The sequence below is a fragment of the Corylus avellana genome, chromosome 6 (genome assembly GCF_965113065.1).
Source record: "Corylus avellana chromosome 6, dhCorAvel1.hap1.2, whole genome shotgun sequence".
Classification (NCBI taxonomy): Eukaryota; Viridiplantae; Streptophyta; class Magnoliopsida; order Fagales; family Betulaceae; genus Corylus; species Corylus avellana.
The window spans coordinates 7,266,347-7,282,986 of NC_142495.1; the positions used below are offsets into that span (position 1 = coordinate 7,266,347).

General features: G+C 35.2%; 1 protein-coding gene across 1 annotated transcript; it reads right to left on the reverse strand.

Annotated features, from left to right (window-relative positions):
- Window positions 1-1,742: 1,742 nt before the first annotated feature.
- On the reverse strand, window positions 1,743-8,261 carry LOC148584816 (uncharacterized). Its single transcript, XM_088517299.1, has 2 exons — window positions 7,696-8,261; window positions 1,743-1,795 (listed from the first exon to the last, which is right to left on the reverse strand). Exons 1-2 carry the CDS (start codon window positions 8,225-8,227, stop codon window positions 1,743-1,745), a joined length of 585 nt encoding a protein of 194 aa, XP_088373425.1. The 5' UTR covers window positions 8,228-8,261.
- Between the last annotated feature and the right edge of the window lie 8,379 nt (window positions 8,262-16,640).

A 16,640-nucleotide genomic window follows, 5' to 3' on the forward strand; every position in this document is an offset into this window, starting at 1 on the left:
GAAATTGATAATTTACTTCATAGTATGGCATCTGAGTTTGCAGTCAAGGATTTGGTTAAATTTTTTTCTAGGCATAGAAGTGGCAAGGCTACATGATGGTATTCATCTTTCTCAGCATCGTTATATGCTAGACATTTTACAGAGAACAAAAATGGCTGATGTAAAACCTATTTGCACTCCAATGTCTACTTCAGTTATTTTATCTGCCTTTGATGGTGAGGTATTTTCGGATCCCACACCGTACCGAAGTACAATCGGTGCTCTACAATATCTGTCTATTACCCAACCCGACATAGCCTTTACAGTGAACAGATTGTCACAGTTCATGCACAAACCCTTACTACCTCACTGGCAGGCTACCAAAAGGCTATTGAGATATCAAAAGGAAACTATTCATTTTCATTTAAAAATCCAACAGTCCATATCGAATAGACTGCAAGAATTCACTGATGCCGACTGGGCTAGGTGTCAAGACGATCATCGGTCTACAGAAGGGTACTGTGTCTTCTTGGGAAGAATCTAATTTCATGGAGTTGTAAAAAGCAAGCAACATTGGCTCAGTCAAGTACCGAAGCTGAATACAAGGCACTAGCAAACACAGAAGCAGAATTATCATGACTACAATCCCTTTTATGTGAACTGGGGATCACTGTCTCACATCCTCCAGTCTTGTGGTGTGACAACATAGGCTCCAAGTATCTCTCATCCAATCCGGTCTTTCATGCTCGAACCAAACACGTGGAAATTGACTTTCAGTTTGTTAGGGATATGGTTGCTTCAAAATCTCTAGACATTCGGTTTATCTCATCCAAAGATCAAGTTGCAGATATCTTCACCAAGCCTTTATCCTCAATCCGGTTTTCAAATCTATGTGATAAGCTCAGAATTGTAACACCCCCACTGAGCTTGAGGGGAGGTGTAAAAGATAAAGACTCTCACAAGATAATCTCCAGTCTTATCTCAACAAACTCAAGATAACAAGCTGCAATTGAAACACTTTAGATTAGGATAATTACATATTTGAAATTGTATAGATAGATTACATTATCTTAGAAGAATTTGTACATTTGAATTTGAATTGTAACTCTTCACATTATATATATCATCAGCCTATGCTAGATTACAGAAAGGTGGAAAATATTAAATTCTCTGAGTTTACAAGACACAGCGAAGACCATGGTTGGGAAGTTCTTAGCCATGGGTGGGCTTGGTTATAGCTCTCTTAACACAATTTTTTTTGTTGTTGGTTTTTTGTTTTTTTTTTTTTGTTTTTAATTCAAGGGATATAGTTGTACTTTCATATAATTTCTATGACGGATCTAGTTTGGTTTTAGCAGTGCTTATTTCAAAACAATCTCCTTTTGGTGGTTATTGTTACTTTCCAATGAGAGTTCAAGAACGGTTGTAGTTTTGAACATAGCCTCAGCACCAGTCATACGTATGCATGTTTAATTATTTTGTTTTTCCTTAATATTTTGGAATTATTTAATTATTTGTTAGTCACACAAAATTCTAAAACTCACTTGCTTAAGATCTTATATTAGATTCTCCAGTAATTAATATTGGTTCATAATATCCGAATATCATCTTATAAATATTGGAAAATGGAATACATTGGACAATTATTGCCCTCGGGGTAACAACTTTTCTTGAGAACTAAATAACCGAAGACAAAAGGAAAATATTCAAAGCATGGTCGCAGAATCTGAGGCCTTATATTAAAAGTAAATTCATAGCATATGCTAATAGTTCTTCTTGCAGCTGTTGTAGCAGGTTTCCACATAATCCCTTTTAGCTTTGTCTGCATGTCACATTAAAAACACACATTAGTATTCAAGAATAGGTGCAAATTTACAAAATCGTATCCTAACAAATACATAAAGATGCAGATTTATAATGGATAAATGATTTGTGTCAATAATTTATCCATATTTCTCTCATATTGTCTTACAAATTCAATAGATCAATCATTAGATTTGTGCGGTCTATTATTAAATTATATGGTGTCCACATAAGTCTATAAATCTATGAAAAGATATAAAAAAAAAAATAAAAATAAAAAATAAAAAAAAAAGTTCTTCAAACTAACAACAGCCGTTTGCGATAGACCCCTACAATGTTCAAAAGCTACTAAAGCAAACTACCAAAATGTATTCAAAAGACCACTTATTTTTCATATTCCTATAATACCCATATTCTTTTAACAAATCAAATAATAAAATAATTGTAAAAAAAAAAAATTGTTTTTTTTTTTAGAAAAAACCAATGGGAAAATAAATACAAAACAAAATGTTTTTTGGGAATAAATAAATAATTAGTCATTGTAGTTGACCTAAATTACAAATTGCTTAATGTCATATGAAAGTAAAATCAAATTAAAGGTTCTTGACATATTCCAAAAAAAAAAAAACAATTTAGTCCTTGGAATCAAATTCCGTAAAAAAAAATTGTTTTTATTCGCCCGTTGATTTTTTTTATTTTTTATTTTTTATTTTTTGTATTTTTACAAAAAATTTTGGTTTTTTTTTTTACAATTATTTTATTAGTTTATTTGTTAAAATAACAGGGCTCTATCGCAAATGGCTGTTAGTTTGAGAGTTTTATTATTTTTTTTTATAAATCTAATTATTGATTTGTAAGAAGAGATAAGAAAAATATTGACACAAATAATTTTTCTTTATTATAATATTCTATCCTTAAATATGTATATCTACCTGTGCCTAACTTGGTGGGAATTGAGTCAACACAAGCAGAAGCACAATGATGGATGGCAAATGATGATAGGGAAGGGGTTGGAGGGATAGGTGCTGGTTGACCATAACGGCTGCTGCCACTGTCACCACCGCCGCTGCCACCGCAAGTGAGCTTACTAAACTGCATGCAAAACTGGTAAAGTTGTGGGATGCCTCTCTTAAGAAAACACGTCAACTCGCATAAGCTATCACAGCCACCGGTGTCTTGTTGTAAGGAAAGGGTTGGAGGGGTAGTTGCTGGTGCTTTCAAAGAAGCATCAATAGCTATTTGTTCTAGTTGACCACCGCCTCCTCCGGGGCAATTGAGCTTACAAAACTGCATGCAAAGCGTGTAAAGCGCCGGGATGCCTCTCTGAAGAAAACACCTTAACTCGCATAAGATATCACAACCACCAATGTCCTGTTGAAGGAAAAAGGTTGAAGGAGAAGGTGCTGGTGTTATCGAAAAAGAGTCATCAGCTTGTGCTACAACCAGCACAAGCATAGTTACAAAAACAATCATCACTAAAACACTCCTCATTCTCTTCTATTGCTCTAGCTATTCTCTCGCTGATGACCACTTGATGAAATTTTCTATGATGTAGAAGTTGAACACAAATCCATAATTTATAGACTTGAAACTCTTTAGGGAAAAATATAATTTAGCCCCTCAAACTACCAGCCATTTGCGATTTAGCCCCCTAATGTTCAAAAAGTAATAAAGTAGCCCCTCAAACTACCAATCAATTGCAATTTGGCCACTCTGTTAGTCATCACAGTCAAATAGGATGAAAAATTCAATACAACGTCGTTTTGGCAAGGTTAAGTTATTAAAATACCCTTTTGAGACAAAAAAAAAAAATCAATTTAAAAAATGTTCCCAACACGACGTCGTTTTGAGAAAAAAAAAATTAAAAATTAATTAAAAAACGTGGTTTAGGGGTGGCTCGCCAGCCACCCCATGGCCTTTGAAAACCGGTGAACCAATATAGCTGCTCCGCCAATTGTCTCGATCCCTCTGGAGCTCCTTCGGTCAAGTCTAAAGCACAAAGTGGAAGAGCTCCTCCGCCGAATACAAATAGTTAGGGTTTTCTTCTTTCTTTCTTTTCACTTTGAGTTCAAAATCCAAAAGTCATGTCCAGCCTCCACCGGTCCTCCAGTGGTGCTCCACACAAGAACAGGCTTCCTCCCCAGGAACTCCTCGACGATCTCTACAAGTTCGTATCACTGCTTTTGTCTCTCTTTGTTTTCTGATTCCTTCACGCGTTGTTTGGTCGCTGTGAAAATGTTAGAAAACAGTAAAGTCTTCGAGTGTTCTAGAAGATTCGGTTGAATGGACTGTCATTCGGTTTTCGCTCCTTGTGATTTATTAACAATTAGAATGTTGCTTGATGCTCGTCACGCGCACAACGTTTTGTTGTGATTTAAGTTTTAGGGTTTAGTATGCTTGTCACTGTATGATAGGAAAACAGAGAGAGAGAGAGGAGGGAGAGAGAAAATTTGGGAAGAAACCAAAAAGCGTAATCAGAGAAAGAGAGAGAGAGTTTGGGGATTGAAAAATAGAGAGAGTTTGAGAATTAAGTTGAAAAAATGGCTGAATTTGTGGAGGAATGAAATTCTAGAGAGAGACTTACGTCTCAATTGAAGATGGGGGTGGCCGGCGAGCCACCCCAGGCCTGTGGGCTGGCCGCCCAGCCACCCCCATAGGCTTGGGGGTGGCCGGGGGGTGGCCGGCGAACCACCCCTAAACCATTTTTTAATTTGTTTTTTAATTAATTTTTTAATTTTCTTTTTCTCAAAACGACGTCACTTTGGGGGCATTTTTTAAATTGACTTTTTTTTTTCAAAAATGCATTTTAGTAACTTAACCTTGCCAAAATGACGTAGTTTTGAGTTTTTCATCCTATTTGAAGGTAATGACTAACGGAATGGTCAAATTGCAACTATTTGGTAATTTGAGGGGCTACTTTATCACTTTTTTGAACATTAGAGAGCTAAAATGAAAATGACTGATAGTTTGGGAGGCTAAATTATATTTTTTCCAACTCTTTATAATGAATAAAAGAGTAGTAAATGAGTATTGAAGTTTCAGGCATCTTTGTAAATTCTATTAATTCACACAACTTAAGTGAGTGTTGCAATATTCTTATCATTAATGAATACATCATTAAAATATTGACAAAGTAATACGATATTTCCACATTCATTTTAGTTTCTTTTAATGTTCTTCTTGTTCTTCCTCTTTAGTAAGGACATTGATTGTTTTGCAGCAACTATCTTTACAACCAAAATTGATGTCCGGTGAACTAGACTTACTAGAATTTTCACTATCGTAGAGAAAATCACTAGAAGAACTGGTTACTGAAATGTTGTCCTCATTTTCGCTGGAATCAGTATTTCTTAATTCTAAAATACTGATTAAGTTTTCTTCATCTTCACTTGATATGTTTAACTGTTTGATAGTATTTTTTACGTTACAATCATTTGCAAAATAACCAAATTTTTCACATTTTAAATATTAGGGTTAATAACTTTTTTGATACCTCGGTTTTAACGTTTTTATTTTTTCCTCCTAAGTTTTAAAACCAGACAAATCTGGTACCTCGCCTATGGGAAAAGACAAAATCAATACCTCTATTAATTTCATCAGTTCCAATTAACAGAATTTTCACGTGTCACTCCCACGTGTCGTAAAAATTAAAAATTAAAAAAAAAAAAAAAAAAAAAAAAAAAAAAAAAGTGAAAATTTTATGCGGTGGCCAGCCACCCCCTTTGGCTTTGGGGTGGCTCGGCCACCCCCAAGGGCCAAAAAGGAGGTGGCCAAAACCACCCCCTTTGGCCTTGGGGGTGGCTCGGTCACCCCTAGAGGCCATGGGGTGTCTTCAGCCACTCTCTGCGGCAGGCATGGGGTGGCCAAAGCCACCCTCTTTTTGGCCCTTTGGGGTGGTCGAACCGCCCCAAGGGCCTTGGGAGTGATTTGGCCACCCCATAAAATTTTAACTTCTTTTTCTTTTAATTTTTGTTTTTTTAATTGTTATTTTTTATTATTATTGTTTTATTTTTTATTTTTAGGACACATGGCGTATTATGAGAGTAACACATGGTAATTTCGCTAATTGGGACTGACGAAAACAAACGGAGGTATTGATTTTGTCTTTTCTCATAGGTGAGGTACCAGATTTGTTTGGTTTTAAAACTTGGGGAAAAAAAAATAAAAAAAACGTTAAAACCGAGGTACCAAAAAAGTTATTAACCCTAAATATTTTAATTTGCTCATATCAATTTTTTGTTTTCTTTCTTTTTATATTTGACTTTTTGTTTATCCTTACTAGCTTGTTTACTAATTTTCATGTCAATACACATTTTTAATCATTCTTTTTGGATTGCACTTCTTATGCTTCCATACGTGAGACTATCATAGTCAATTATGGAATTTTCATTACTCAGGACTTGTCTAATCTTATGAGCAAACAGGTTTGGTAAGCTATTAATGAATTTTTCTTTCCAAAATGGGTTATTACCATCTTCTCTCAACATGACTCTGGTGGTGTCAATAATTTGCCAATATTTCTCCTGTATTCTTCTACAAATTCAATTAATCAACCATTAGATTTGTAGAGTTCACCATTGACTTATGTGGAGTTCAATTAAGTCCATAAATTCAATTGTTAATTTGTAAGATAAGATTAAAATATATATATATTGATACCAATCATTTCTCAATTGAAAACTATGAGAGGATTGTGACATAATTTAATTACATTTAACTACTTGCATGCTCGTAAAGACTATTTTTTACTGAAATATGATGGTCAAACTCCAAATCTCAAACTCATTTTCCCAAAAAAACTAAGCTTAGGTAATCCCGGACCCCGGTAATCTATATTGTGGATTTCTCAATACAATGGAAATATATTTTTTATAAAATTGACGTATGCATGCCTTACAAAAGATTTATTAGAAAAAAATTAGAGATGTTATTCATTATTATAAAACTTTTAATTTCTTCCCCAGCAATTTGATCAAACAATCAAAATTTTAATCTCCTTGTCAAATGATTTAGAATAATTTGCCTATTCAACGTACTATTCTTGTGATCAAGCTCAAGCTATTCAAAACTTGATAGATCTCACATTTGATGATTCATCTAACTTAAAACTTGAAAAGGCAAACACATGATGAGTCTATGTTATAACGTTGGGTTGAATTAATTACTCTTGAGTAAAATTCATGATATATATATATATATACACATGCGCTTGATTGGTCTTCATGATCAGGGCGTCTTTTTACAGTTTTGTTGCTATACTTCTTTTTCTTTGTTCATTCCATTTTCATTTCTTTATTTACTGTTTTTATTAAGCAATTAAGAAAACGATAGGAATATGCATTAAGCTCGTAACCATAAGTCTCTTGGCAACCTTTATGTAAACGTTTAAAAAAACTGCCAAGATTAAGGTACGTAGTTTTGAACGTACATGGCCCTAGCACCAGTCATACGTATGCATGTTTAATTATTTTGCTTTTCCTTAATATTTTGGAATCCATTTAATTATTTGTTAGTCACACAAAATTTTAAAACTCACCTGCTTAAGATCTTAGATTCTTCAGTAGTTAATATTGGTTCAGAATATCCGAATATCATCTTATAAATATTGGAATATGGAATACATTGGACAATTATTGCCCTCGGGGTAACAGGAAAATATTCAAAGCATGGTCACAGAATCTGAGGCCTTATTACAACTAAATTTATAGCATATGCTAATAATTCTTCTTGCAGTTGTTGTAGCAGTTTTCCACATAATCTCCTTTAACTTTTTCCTCATCTGCATGCCACATAAAAAGCACATATTTTAGTACTCAAGAATAGGTGCAAATTTACACAATCGTATATATCCTAACAAATACATAAAGATATGCAAATTTATAATATTGTATCCTTAAATATGTGTATATATACCTGAGCCTAACTTGGTGGAAATTGAGTTAGCACAAGCAGAAGTACAATGATGGATAGCAAATGATGATAGGGAAGGGGTTGGAGGGGTAGGTATTGGATGACCGCCGCCGATGGGGCAAGTGAGCTTACAAAACTGCATGCAAATCTGGTAAAGCTGTGGGATGCCTCTCTGAAGAAAACACCTCAACTCGCATAAGCTATCACAGCCACCGGTGTCTTGTGGTAGGGAAAGGGTTGGGAGGGTCGTTGCTGGTGCTTTCAAAGAAGCATCAATAGGTGCTTGTTCTGGTTGACCACCGCCCCCTCCGGGGCAAGTGAGCTTACAAAACTGCATGCAAATCTGGTAAAGCTGTGGGATGCCTCTCTGAAGAAAACACCTCAACTCGCATAAGCTATCACAGCCACCAATGTTTTGTTGTACGGAGAAGGTTGAAGGGGAAGGTGCTGGTGTTATTGAAGAAGAGTCATCAACTTGCGCTACAACTAGCACAAGCATAGTTACAAACACCATCATCACTAAAACACTCCTCATTCTCTTCTATTGCTCTAGCTACTCTCTTGCTGATGATCACTTGATGAATTTTTTTTTGATGTAGAAGTTGAACACAACTCCATAATTTATAGACTTGAAACTCTTTGTAATTAATAAGTGAGCAATAAATGAGTATTGAAGTTTCGGGCATCTTTGGAAATTCTATTAATTCACACAACTAAGTGAGTGTTGTAACATTCTTATCATTAATGAATACGAGTAATGTGGGAGGACAAAGTCTTCCTAGAATCATCTCAAATATGATGTGGCATTTAAAATCACCAATAGATCAAAATTCAATAATTGTCATCTCAATTTCAATGGTAATTTTAAATGCCACATCACATTTGGGATAACTCTAGGATGACTCTAGTCCTCCTTATATCATTACTCAATGAATACATCATTAATATATTGACAAAGTAATTAATATGATATTTCCAAATCATTTTAGTTTCATATAATTTCTATGGCCGATCTAGTTTAATTTTGGCAGTGCCACAATCTCCTTTTGGCGGTGATTGCTGCTTTCCAACAAGAGTTCAAGAAGGGTTGAGAGACCTTTTGAAGTTCTTGTCCCTTTAGAAATGGTTGAGAGACCTTTCAAGATTCGTACCTCTTCTTGTACCGCTTTTACTTTGGTTACTACTTCTGCAGTCCATTTCTTGGCTTTTGTCCAATATTCGGAGGACTTGGTCATTTTTTGACACATTTCCTATTATTAGTTTGTATTTTATGCATTGTATTTAAAAATAAAAAAATAAAAAAATAAAAAATAAAAAAATAAAAAATAAAAGAGAAAAATTTGGTCAAAGTTGTGCCAAAAAGTTGTGTATTTATCATTTCTCTAAAATTTAATGGTCGATTTGTACGATGAGATAGAAAAAATATTGACACCAATCATTTCTCAATTGAAAACTAGTGCCTCAATTTCTGCAAAAATGTGAGGGGATTGTTGCATAATTTAATTAAATTTAACTACTTGCATAAGACTCATTTTTTACTGAAATAGGATGGTCAAACTCCAAAAGATTTACTAGAAAAATATAGAGATGTTATGCATGTATTAAAAAACTTTTTCTTCCCCAGCAATTTTGTCAAACAATCAAAATTTGAATCTCTTTATCAAATGATTTTGAATAATTTGCCTATTAAATTATTCTTGTAATCAAGCTCAAGCTATTCAAAAATTGATAGACCTCACATTTAATGATTCATCTAACTTAGAACTTGGAAAGGCAAACACTTAATGAGTCTACGTTATAATGTTGGGTTGAATTAACTCTTGAGTATAATTCATCCACACACACACATATATATATATATATAGATTGGTCTTCATCAGGGCGTCTTTTTACAGTTTTGTTGCGATACTTCTTTTTCTTCGTTCATTCAATTTTCATTTCTTTATTTATTGTTTTTATTAAGCAATTAAGAAAACGATAGGAATATGCATTAAGCTCGTAAACATAATTCTCTTGGCTAAGGAGGATGAGTTTTGGCATCGGATTTTCTGCTCCCAAGGCCAAGAAATATGAGGTACCTATACATTGAGTTGAGTCTGTCAGGAACAGATCTATTGTTACAACTGAAGATTAGTCATGAGTTAGCAGATATTGATGTCATAGATAGGTCTTGAATGTCAGATTGTTATATATCTATCTATGACTTGCAACCTCATAGCTTCGGATATAATTTTCTAAGAGCTTTTGCTCTGTGATGTATCATTCATCAATTAATGAGATAGGAATGATTTCCCCCTCAAAAAAAAAAATTAAGTCTTTTGGCAACCTTTATGTAAACGTTAAAAATAAAATTAAAAAAAAATTGCCAGGATTAAGGTACGTAGTTTTGAACATAGCCCCAGCACCAGTCAGAAGTATGCATTTTAATTATTTTGTTTTTCCTTAATATTTTGGAATTCATTTAATTATTTGTTAGTCACACAAAATTTTAAAACTCACCTGCTTAAGATCTTAGGGCTCCATTTGGCATTCGACAGTTACTGTTTAGTGGACTGGAACTGTAGCAAAAATTGATTGATGAAGAAAAAAAAAAATAAGAATGTTTGGTATGGAGAAGTGAAAAAAAAAAATAATAATAATAATAATTGTTTTGTAGTTAGCTTTTGCTCTATGATGTATCATTCATCAATTAATGAGATAGGAATGATTTCCCCCTAAAAAAAAAAAAAAAAAAAAAAAAAAATTAAGTCTTTTGGCAACCTTTATGTTAACGTTAAAAATAAATAAAAAAAATTGCCAGGATTAAGGTACGTAGTTTTGAACAGAGCCCCAGCACCAGTCAGAAGTATGCATTTTAATTATTTTGTTTTTCCTTAATATTTTGGAATTCATTTAATTATTTGTTAGTCACACAAAATTTTAAAACTCACCTGCTTAAGATCTTAGGGCTCTATTTGGCATTCGACAGTTACTGTTTAGTAAACTAGAACTGTAGCAAAAATTGATTGATGAAGAAAAAAATAATAATAATGTTTGGTATGGAGAAGTGAAAAAAATAATAATAATAATAATTGTTTTGTAGTTTTTTTTTTTTTTATTTGAAGAGTAATAAAAAAAAATGGATTGATGTGATGTAAAAAATAAGAATGTTAGGAGTTAAATTTTTTAGATGAATAGTAACGGCTTTTGCCAAACAGTGCCCAGATTGTCCAGTAATATTGGTTCATAAGATCCGAATATCATCTTATAAATATTGGAAATGGAATACATTCGACAATTATTGCCCTCGGGGTAACAACTTTTCTTGAGAACTAAGAAACCGAAGACAACGGAAAATATTCAAAGCATGGCCACAGAATCTAAGGCCTTATTACAAGTAAATTCATAGCATATGCTAGTACTTCTTCTTGCAGTAGTTGTCGCAGGTTTCCACATAATCTCCTTTAACTTTCTCTGCATCTACATGCCACGTTAAAAACACACATTAGTATTCAAGAATATGTGCAAATTTACAAAATCCTATCCTAACAAATACATAAAGATGCAGATTTATAATAAATAAATGATTAGCGTCAATAATTTGCCCATAATTCTCTCATATTCTCTTATAAATTCAATAGATCAACCATTAGATTTGTGTGGTCTACCATTGACTTATATAGAATCCACATAAGTCCGCAAATCTAATGGTTGATTTGTAAGATGAGATGAAAAAAATATATGAAAAAAAATATTGACACCAATCATTTCTTATCCTTAAATATGTATATTACCTAAGCCTAACTTGGTGGAAATTGAGTCAACACAAGCAGAAGTACAATGATGGATGACAAATGACGATAGGGAAGGGGTTGGAGGGGTAGGTGCTGGTTGACCACTGCTGCCGCCACCGCTGCTGCCGCCACCACCGCTGATGGGGCAAGTGAGCTTACAAAGCTGCATGCAAAATTGGTAAAGTTGTGGGATGCCTCTCTTAAGATAACACCTCAACTCGCATAAGTTATCACAGCCACCAGTGTCTTGTTGTAGGGAAAATGTTGAAGGGGAAGGTGCTGGTGTTATCGAAGATGAGTCATCAGCTTGTGCTAGAACTAGCACAAGCATAGTTACAAACACAATCATCACTAAAACACTCCTCATTCTCTTATATTGCTCTAGCTACGATCTCTTGCCGGTGATCACTTGATGAAGTTTCCTTTGATGTAGAAGTTGAACACAAATCCATAATTTATAAGCTTGAAACTCTTTGTGATGAATAAGTGAGCAGTAAATGAGTATTGAAGTTTCGGGCATTTTTGGAAATTCTATTAATTCACACAACTAAGTGAGTGTTGTAACAATCTTATCATTAATGAATAAATCATTAAAATATTGACAAAGTAATATGATATTTCCAAATTCATTTTAGTTTCTTTTAATGCTCTTAATTACCATTAATGAAATATTTACAGTTTTGTTGAGCTATAGCTACAAAAATGAGATTTCCCAAATCCATTTTAGTTTCTTCTATACAGCTTATAGTACTGGAACCCACATTTTTTTTTTTTTTTAAAGTTAGTAAAGCCCACATTAGATTCCATTAAATCTCATCTAAACAAACATTAATTGAAGCACATTATTCTATTCGTGTGGCTCATGATAATGCTAATAATCATTAGTGAAAAGGTATGTCAACAGGTTTAGGGTGGTTCAGTCACAAAAGCAACTAACTCTAGCGCTTAGGTAACAAGCAAATATGAGACATTATGACCCTTGATGCTTAAGTAACACATAGAGTTGGTTGACACATATATGTCGCCTTAGCTAAGGGTAAGATGAGGTCTTTATTGATATTTTTTTGGTAAGACCATGCATGGGATAGCCCGTAATACATGTAGCTTGTGATTAGTTAGATCTGAGACTTTAATTTGGTGCCTGAGGTGGTGAGCAAATGGAAGACTTGGGTTAGGCGCTTTGGGTAGGGACTAAACTAAGATCTAAACGGTATATTGAGTTTAGACATACGCTCTTTTTGAAAGAGAACTTCACCGAAGTCCACCCGTTTAATGTTAGAGTATTTGATAATGATAGAAATCCTTATAACAAGTGAGGATTGGATTATCCTAAATTTAGGGATTGGATGAGATTGAATTATCCTATATGAATGGATTTGACTATATATAATTAGATTGGATTTGAATATATTCAAAAATCATTTGTAAATTCTATAAATAGGTCCTTTTGTATGCAATTATATTCAAGCAATAAAAGTGAAAATATAGCCCTATTAGGCTCTATCCTAGTGGTGGACGTACGTGTTTAACACCAAACCACCCATAAATTATTTCTCATATTTCTCTATTTTCTCTTTATATTTCATAGCTTTGTAAATTTCTTCATAATATCAAAGGTCATTGGCTAACTCCATTGTTAAATCCAACATGGGTCATGTTTGTAATTAATGTAAGTCATGGTAAGTCTTCCAATTAATGTAATGATTCTTAGTAAATGTCATGTTTGTAATTATTAATGTTAATAGAAATATAATATGTTTTCGCTACTTAGTATTCTTATTTTGAGAAGTAAAGGTCTCTTGGTCATATTCTCGGGGGAATTAGACAGTGAGGCCTTCTGAGTACTTAATTACCAATTAATTAATTTATTCGGAGCATTTACAATAACTAAAAGATAAAAAAATTTATAGTGACCTAGAAGCAAAGGTGATTCAACATTGACAAGTACTTTGGGTTTCCTAAACTTCATGTTGCCTCAACACTGTTTACGTATGAAGAATTCAAGAAAGTATAATCCTCAATCTTCTTCACCTCTATGTGGGCACCTCCTTCCATATGAGCCTCATCTTAATTAAACCAGACATTCATTACTGCAAGATTCATATATCCTATCTATAACAACGTGAAAAATATGTTTCCAAGGCTCCTGTACCTGCATTTGTTTTTACCACATATATATCTCACTACCACAGATGTAATTTGAAAAAAAGGTGCGTCCACCCCCACTATGTTTTATCTTTTCCCATTTCTAGCGGTGAGGATTGGGCTTTCAGTGGAAGAGAAGGAGGCTGCATTAGAATTGGAGGAATGGGGCTTTTGTAGTGAGAAGAAGACTGTGGAAGAGTGTTAAGTATGACTTGAATTAAAAGTCATGGTGGGACCCAATGGTTTGTTTCCTTCTTCAAGTAGGAGAGGTTCTTGGTTCAACCGGTTTACTCCTTTACATATGGGTTTTGGAGTCTTTCTCCTATGTGTAATTGGACTCCTTGTTTGACTTATAGTAGAAGTCCTAGACCAACATGTAAAAGGAGAGTTAAGCTTCTATATAAGGAACAACGCACAAAGTGAATTTGTGTGTGCCAAAAACGTGAAGCACCAAAGGGAGGAGAAAAAAGAGAGAATTTGAGAGGAGGTACAAAGGCAGCAAGGGTGTTTTCTTCTTGGTGGTTTTTGGAGGAGCCAAAAACAAGTGATTAGAAGAAAAAGGGTGTTGCAGAGTGAGAGAAGAAAATAGAGATCAGCCGCCATCTGTTCCAACAAAAGAAGAGTTTGTATATCTGTCTTTTGTATTCTTTTTTAGGAATAATCTCTCTTGTGTGATAGTGAGATTTGGGTGTATTGGGGCTTTGGGATCTGAGTGATTTTCTTTCTACTATTTTTGTACTTCATCTTTTGATAGTGAATTTTCTCCGAGTCGTCTCTGTCAGTAGATGTAGGCTTGTTAAGCCGAACCACTTAAATTTTTGTGTCGTATGTAATTGCTTATCTTTGTTATTCTGCATTCTTCTTATTTTTCGCATCTTACGGGTCTCGGGAAATAGGATTAATTTCCTAACAACTGGTATCAAAGCTGTTGGTTCGAGTGGGAGCGATGGCAAGTGAAGAAGGAAATATGGGAATCGAGAAATTCGACGGCAAAGATTTTGGGTTTTGGAATATACAGATTGAAGATATTCTTTATAGGAAGGATCTTCATCAACCTCTTTTGGAAGAACAACCCGACGACATGTATGATACCGAGTGGGCTCTGCTTGATCGTAAAGCCCTAGCAGTTATCAGGTTATCATTGTCAAAATCAATTGCACACAACTTTGTAAAGGAGAAGACCACAGCAGGTCTAATGAAGGCTTTGTCAAGCATGTATGAAAAGCCTTCGGCTAACAACAAGGTGCATCTGATGAAGAAATTGTTCAACCTAAAGATGGCGGAAAGAGCTTCGGTGGCACATCATCTCAATGAGTTCAACACCATCACAAATCAATTATCCTCGGTGGAAATTAATTTTGATGATGAGGTTCGCGCGTTGATCGTCTTGGCATCTTTGCCCAATAGCTGGGAAGCAGTGAGGATGGCTGTGAGTAACTCTATAAGAAAGATTAAACTAAGCTATGAAGACGTCAGGGATTTGATTCTCAGTGAAGAGGTTCGAAGAAAAGATGCAGGTGAAGCCTCTTGTTCTGGTGCTGCTTTAAACCTCGAGACTCGGGGCGGAGGACAAGATAGAAACTATGGTCAAGGCAGATCAAATTCCAGAAAAGGGAGAAGCAAACTCAGATTCGGCCAACAACCTGAGTGTTGGAACTGTGGCAAGACTGGCCACTACAAGAAGAATTGCAGGGAACTGCGGAAGGAGACTGAGAATGATTATGCAAACGTAGTGACAGAAGAAGTATATGATGCCCTACTTCTATCTGTTGATAGTCCCCTTGATTCTTGGGTCTTAGACTCAGGAGTATCTTTTCATACAACAGCGATCCGAGAAATTTTCGAGAACTATGTTGGTGGAGATTTCGGGAAGGTGTATTTGGCTGACGGAACGGCGCTGGATGTTGTGGGCCTAGGCGATGTTCGCATTAGAATTCACAGTGACTCGGTATGGAAGCTGCAGAAGGTCAGGCATGTTCCGGAGCTGAAAAAGAATCTGATTTCAGTGGGACAGCTTGATGAGGAAGGGCATTCAATTCATTTCCACGGTGGAAAGTGGAAGGTCAGCAAGGGAGCTAGGATTTTAGCTCGTGGTCATAAGACAGGTACTCTCTATATGACCACGAACAGCAAGGATACAGATGCTGTTGTAGATACGACTGCTGACTCAAAACTATGGCACCTAAGGCTTGGGCACATGAGCGAGAAAGAGATGAAGGTACTTATGTCAAAAGGGAAACTACCAGGGTTAAAGTCAGTTGAGTCTAATTTGTGTGAAGGTTGCATCCTAGGAAAACAGAAGAAGGTGAGTTTCGCGGAAGTTGGCAAAGCACCTAAGCTTGGAAAGCTGGAGCTGGTACACACGGATTTGTGGGGTCCCGCACCAGTGGCATCTCTTGGAGGCTCGCGGTATTACATCACATTTATTGATGACTCAAGCAGGAAGGTATGGGTTTATTTCTTGAAAAGTAAATCTGATGTATTTGAGACTTTTAAAAAATGGAAGGCCATGGTTGAGACTGAAACGGGCTTGAATCTTAAGCGTTTGAGATCAGACAATGAAGGAGAATACGAAGATAGGGGGTTTAAACAGTTTTGCGCAGTGAATGGGATTAGAATAGAGAAAACTATCCCAAGAATGCCGCAGCAGAATGGCGTGGCTGAGTGCATGAACAAGACTCTCAATGAGCATGCCAGGAGTATGAGATTGCATGCTGGGTTACCAAAGACTTTCTGGGTTGATGCAATAAGCACTGCTGCATATCTGATAAATAGGGGGCCTTCCGTTCCCCTGAGCCATAGACTACCGGAAGAAGTCTGGAGTGGAAAAGAGGTAAATCTTTCACATCTGAAAGTTTTTGGTTGTGCTTTGTATGTCCATGTTGAGTCTGATGCTATGAGTAAACTAGATGGTAAATCTAGTAAGTGTTTTTTCATTGGATATGGAGATGAGGCATTCGGTTATCGATTTTGGGATGATCAAAATCGAAAGATTATTAGAAGTTGGAATGTGACTTTTAATGAGTGTGC

Excerpts from the sequence above, each read along its gene's own strand:
- LOC148584816 (XM_088517299.1), bottom strand. The coding sequence starts at position 8,227 with ATGAGGAGTGTTTTAGTGATGATGGTGTTTGTAACTATGCTTGTGCTA. Across the intron at positions 1,796-7,695 it reads TTCCACCAAGTTAGGCTCAG|CTAAAAGGGATTATGTGGAA; the intron begins GTATATATACAC and ends ATGCAGACAAAG.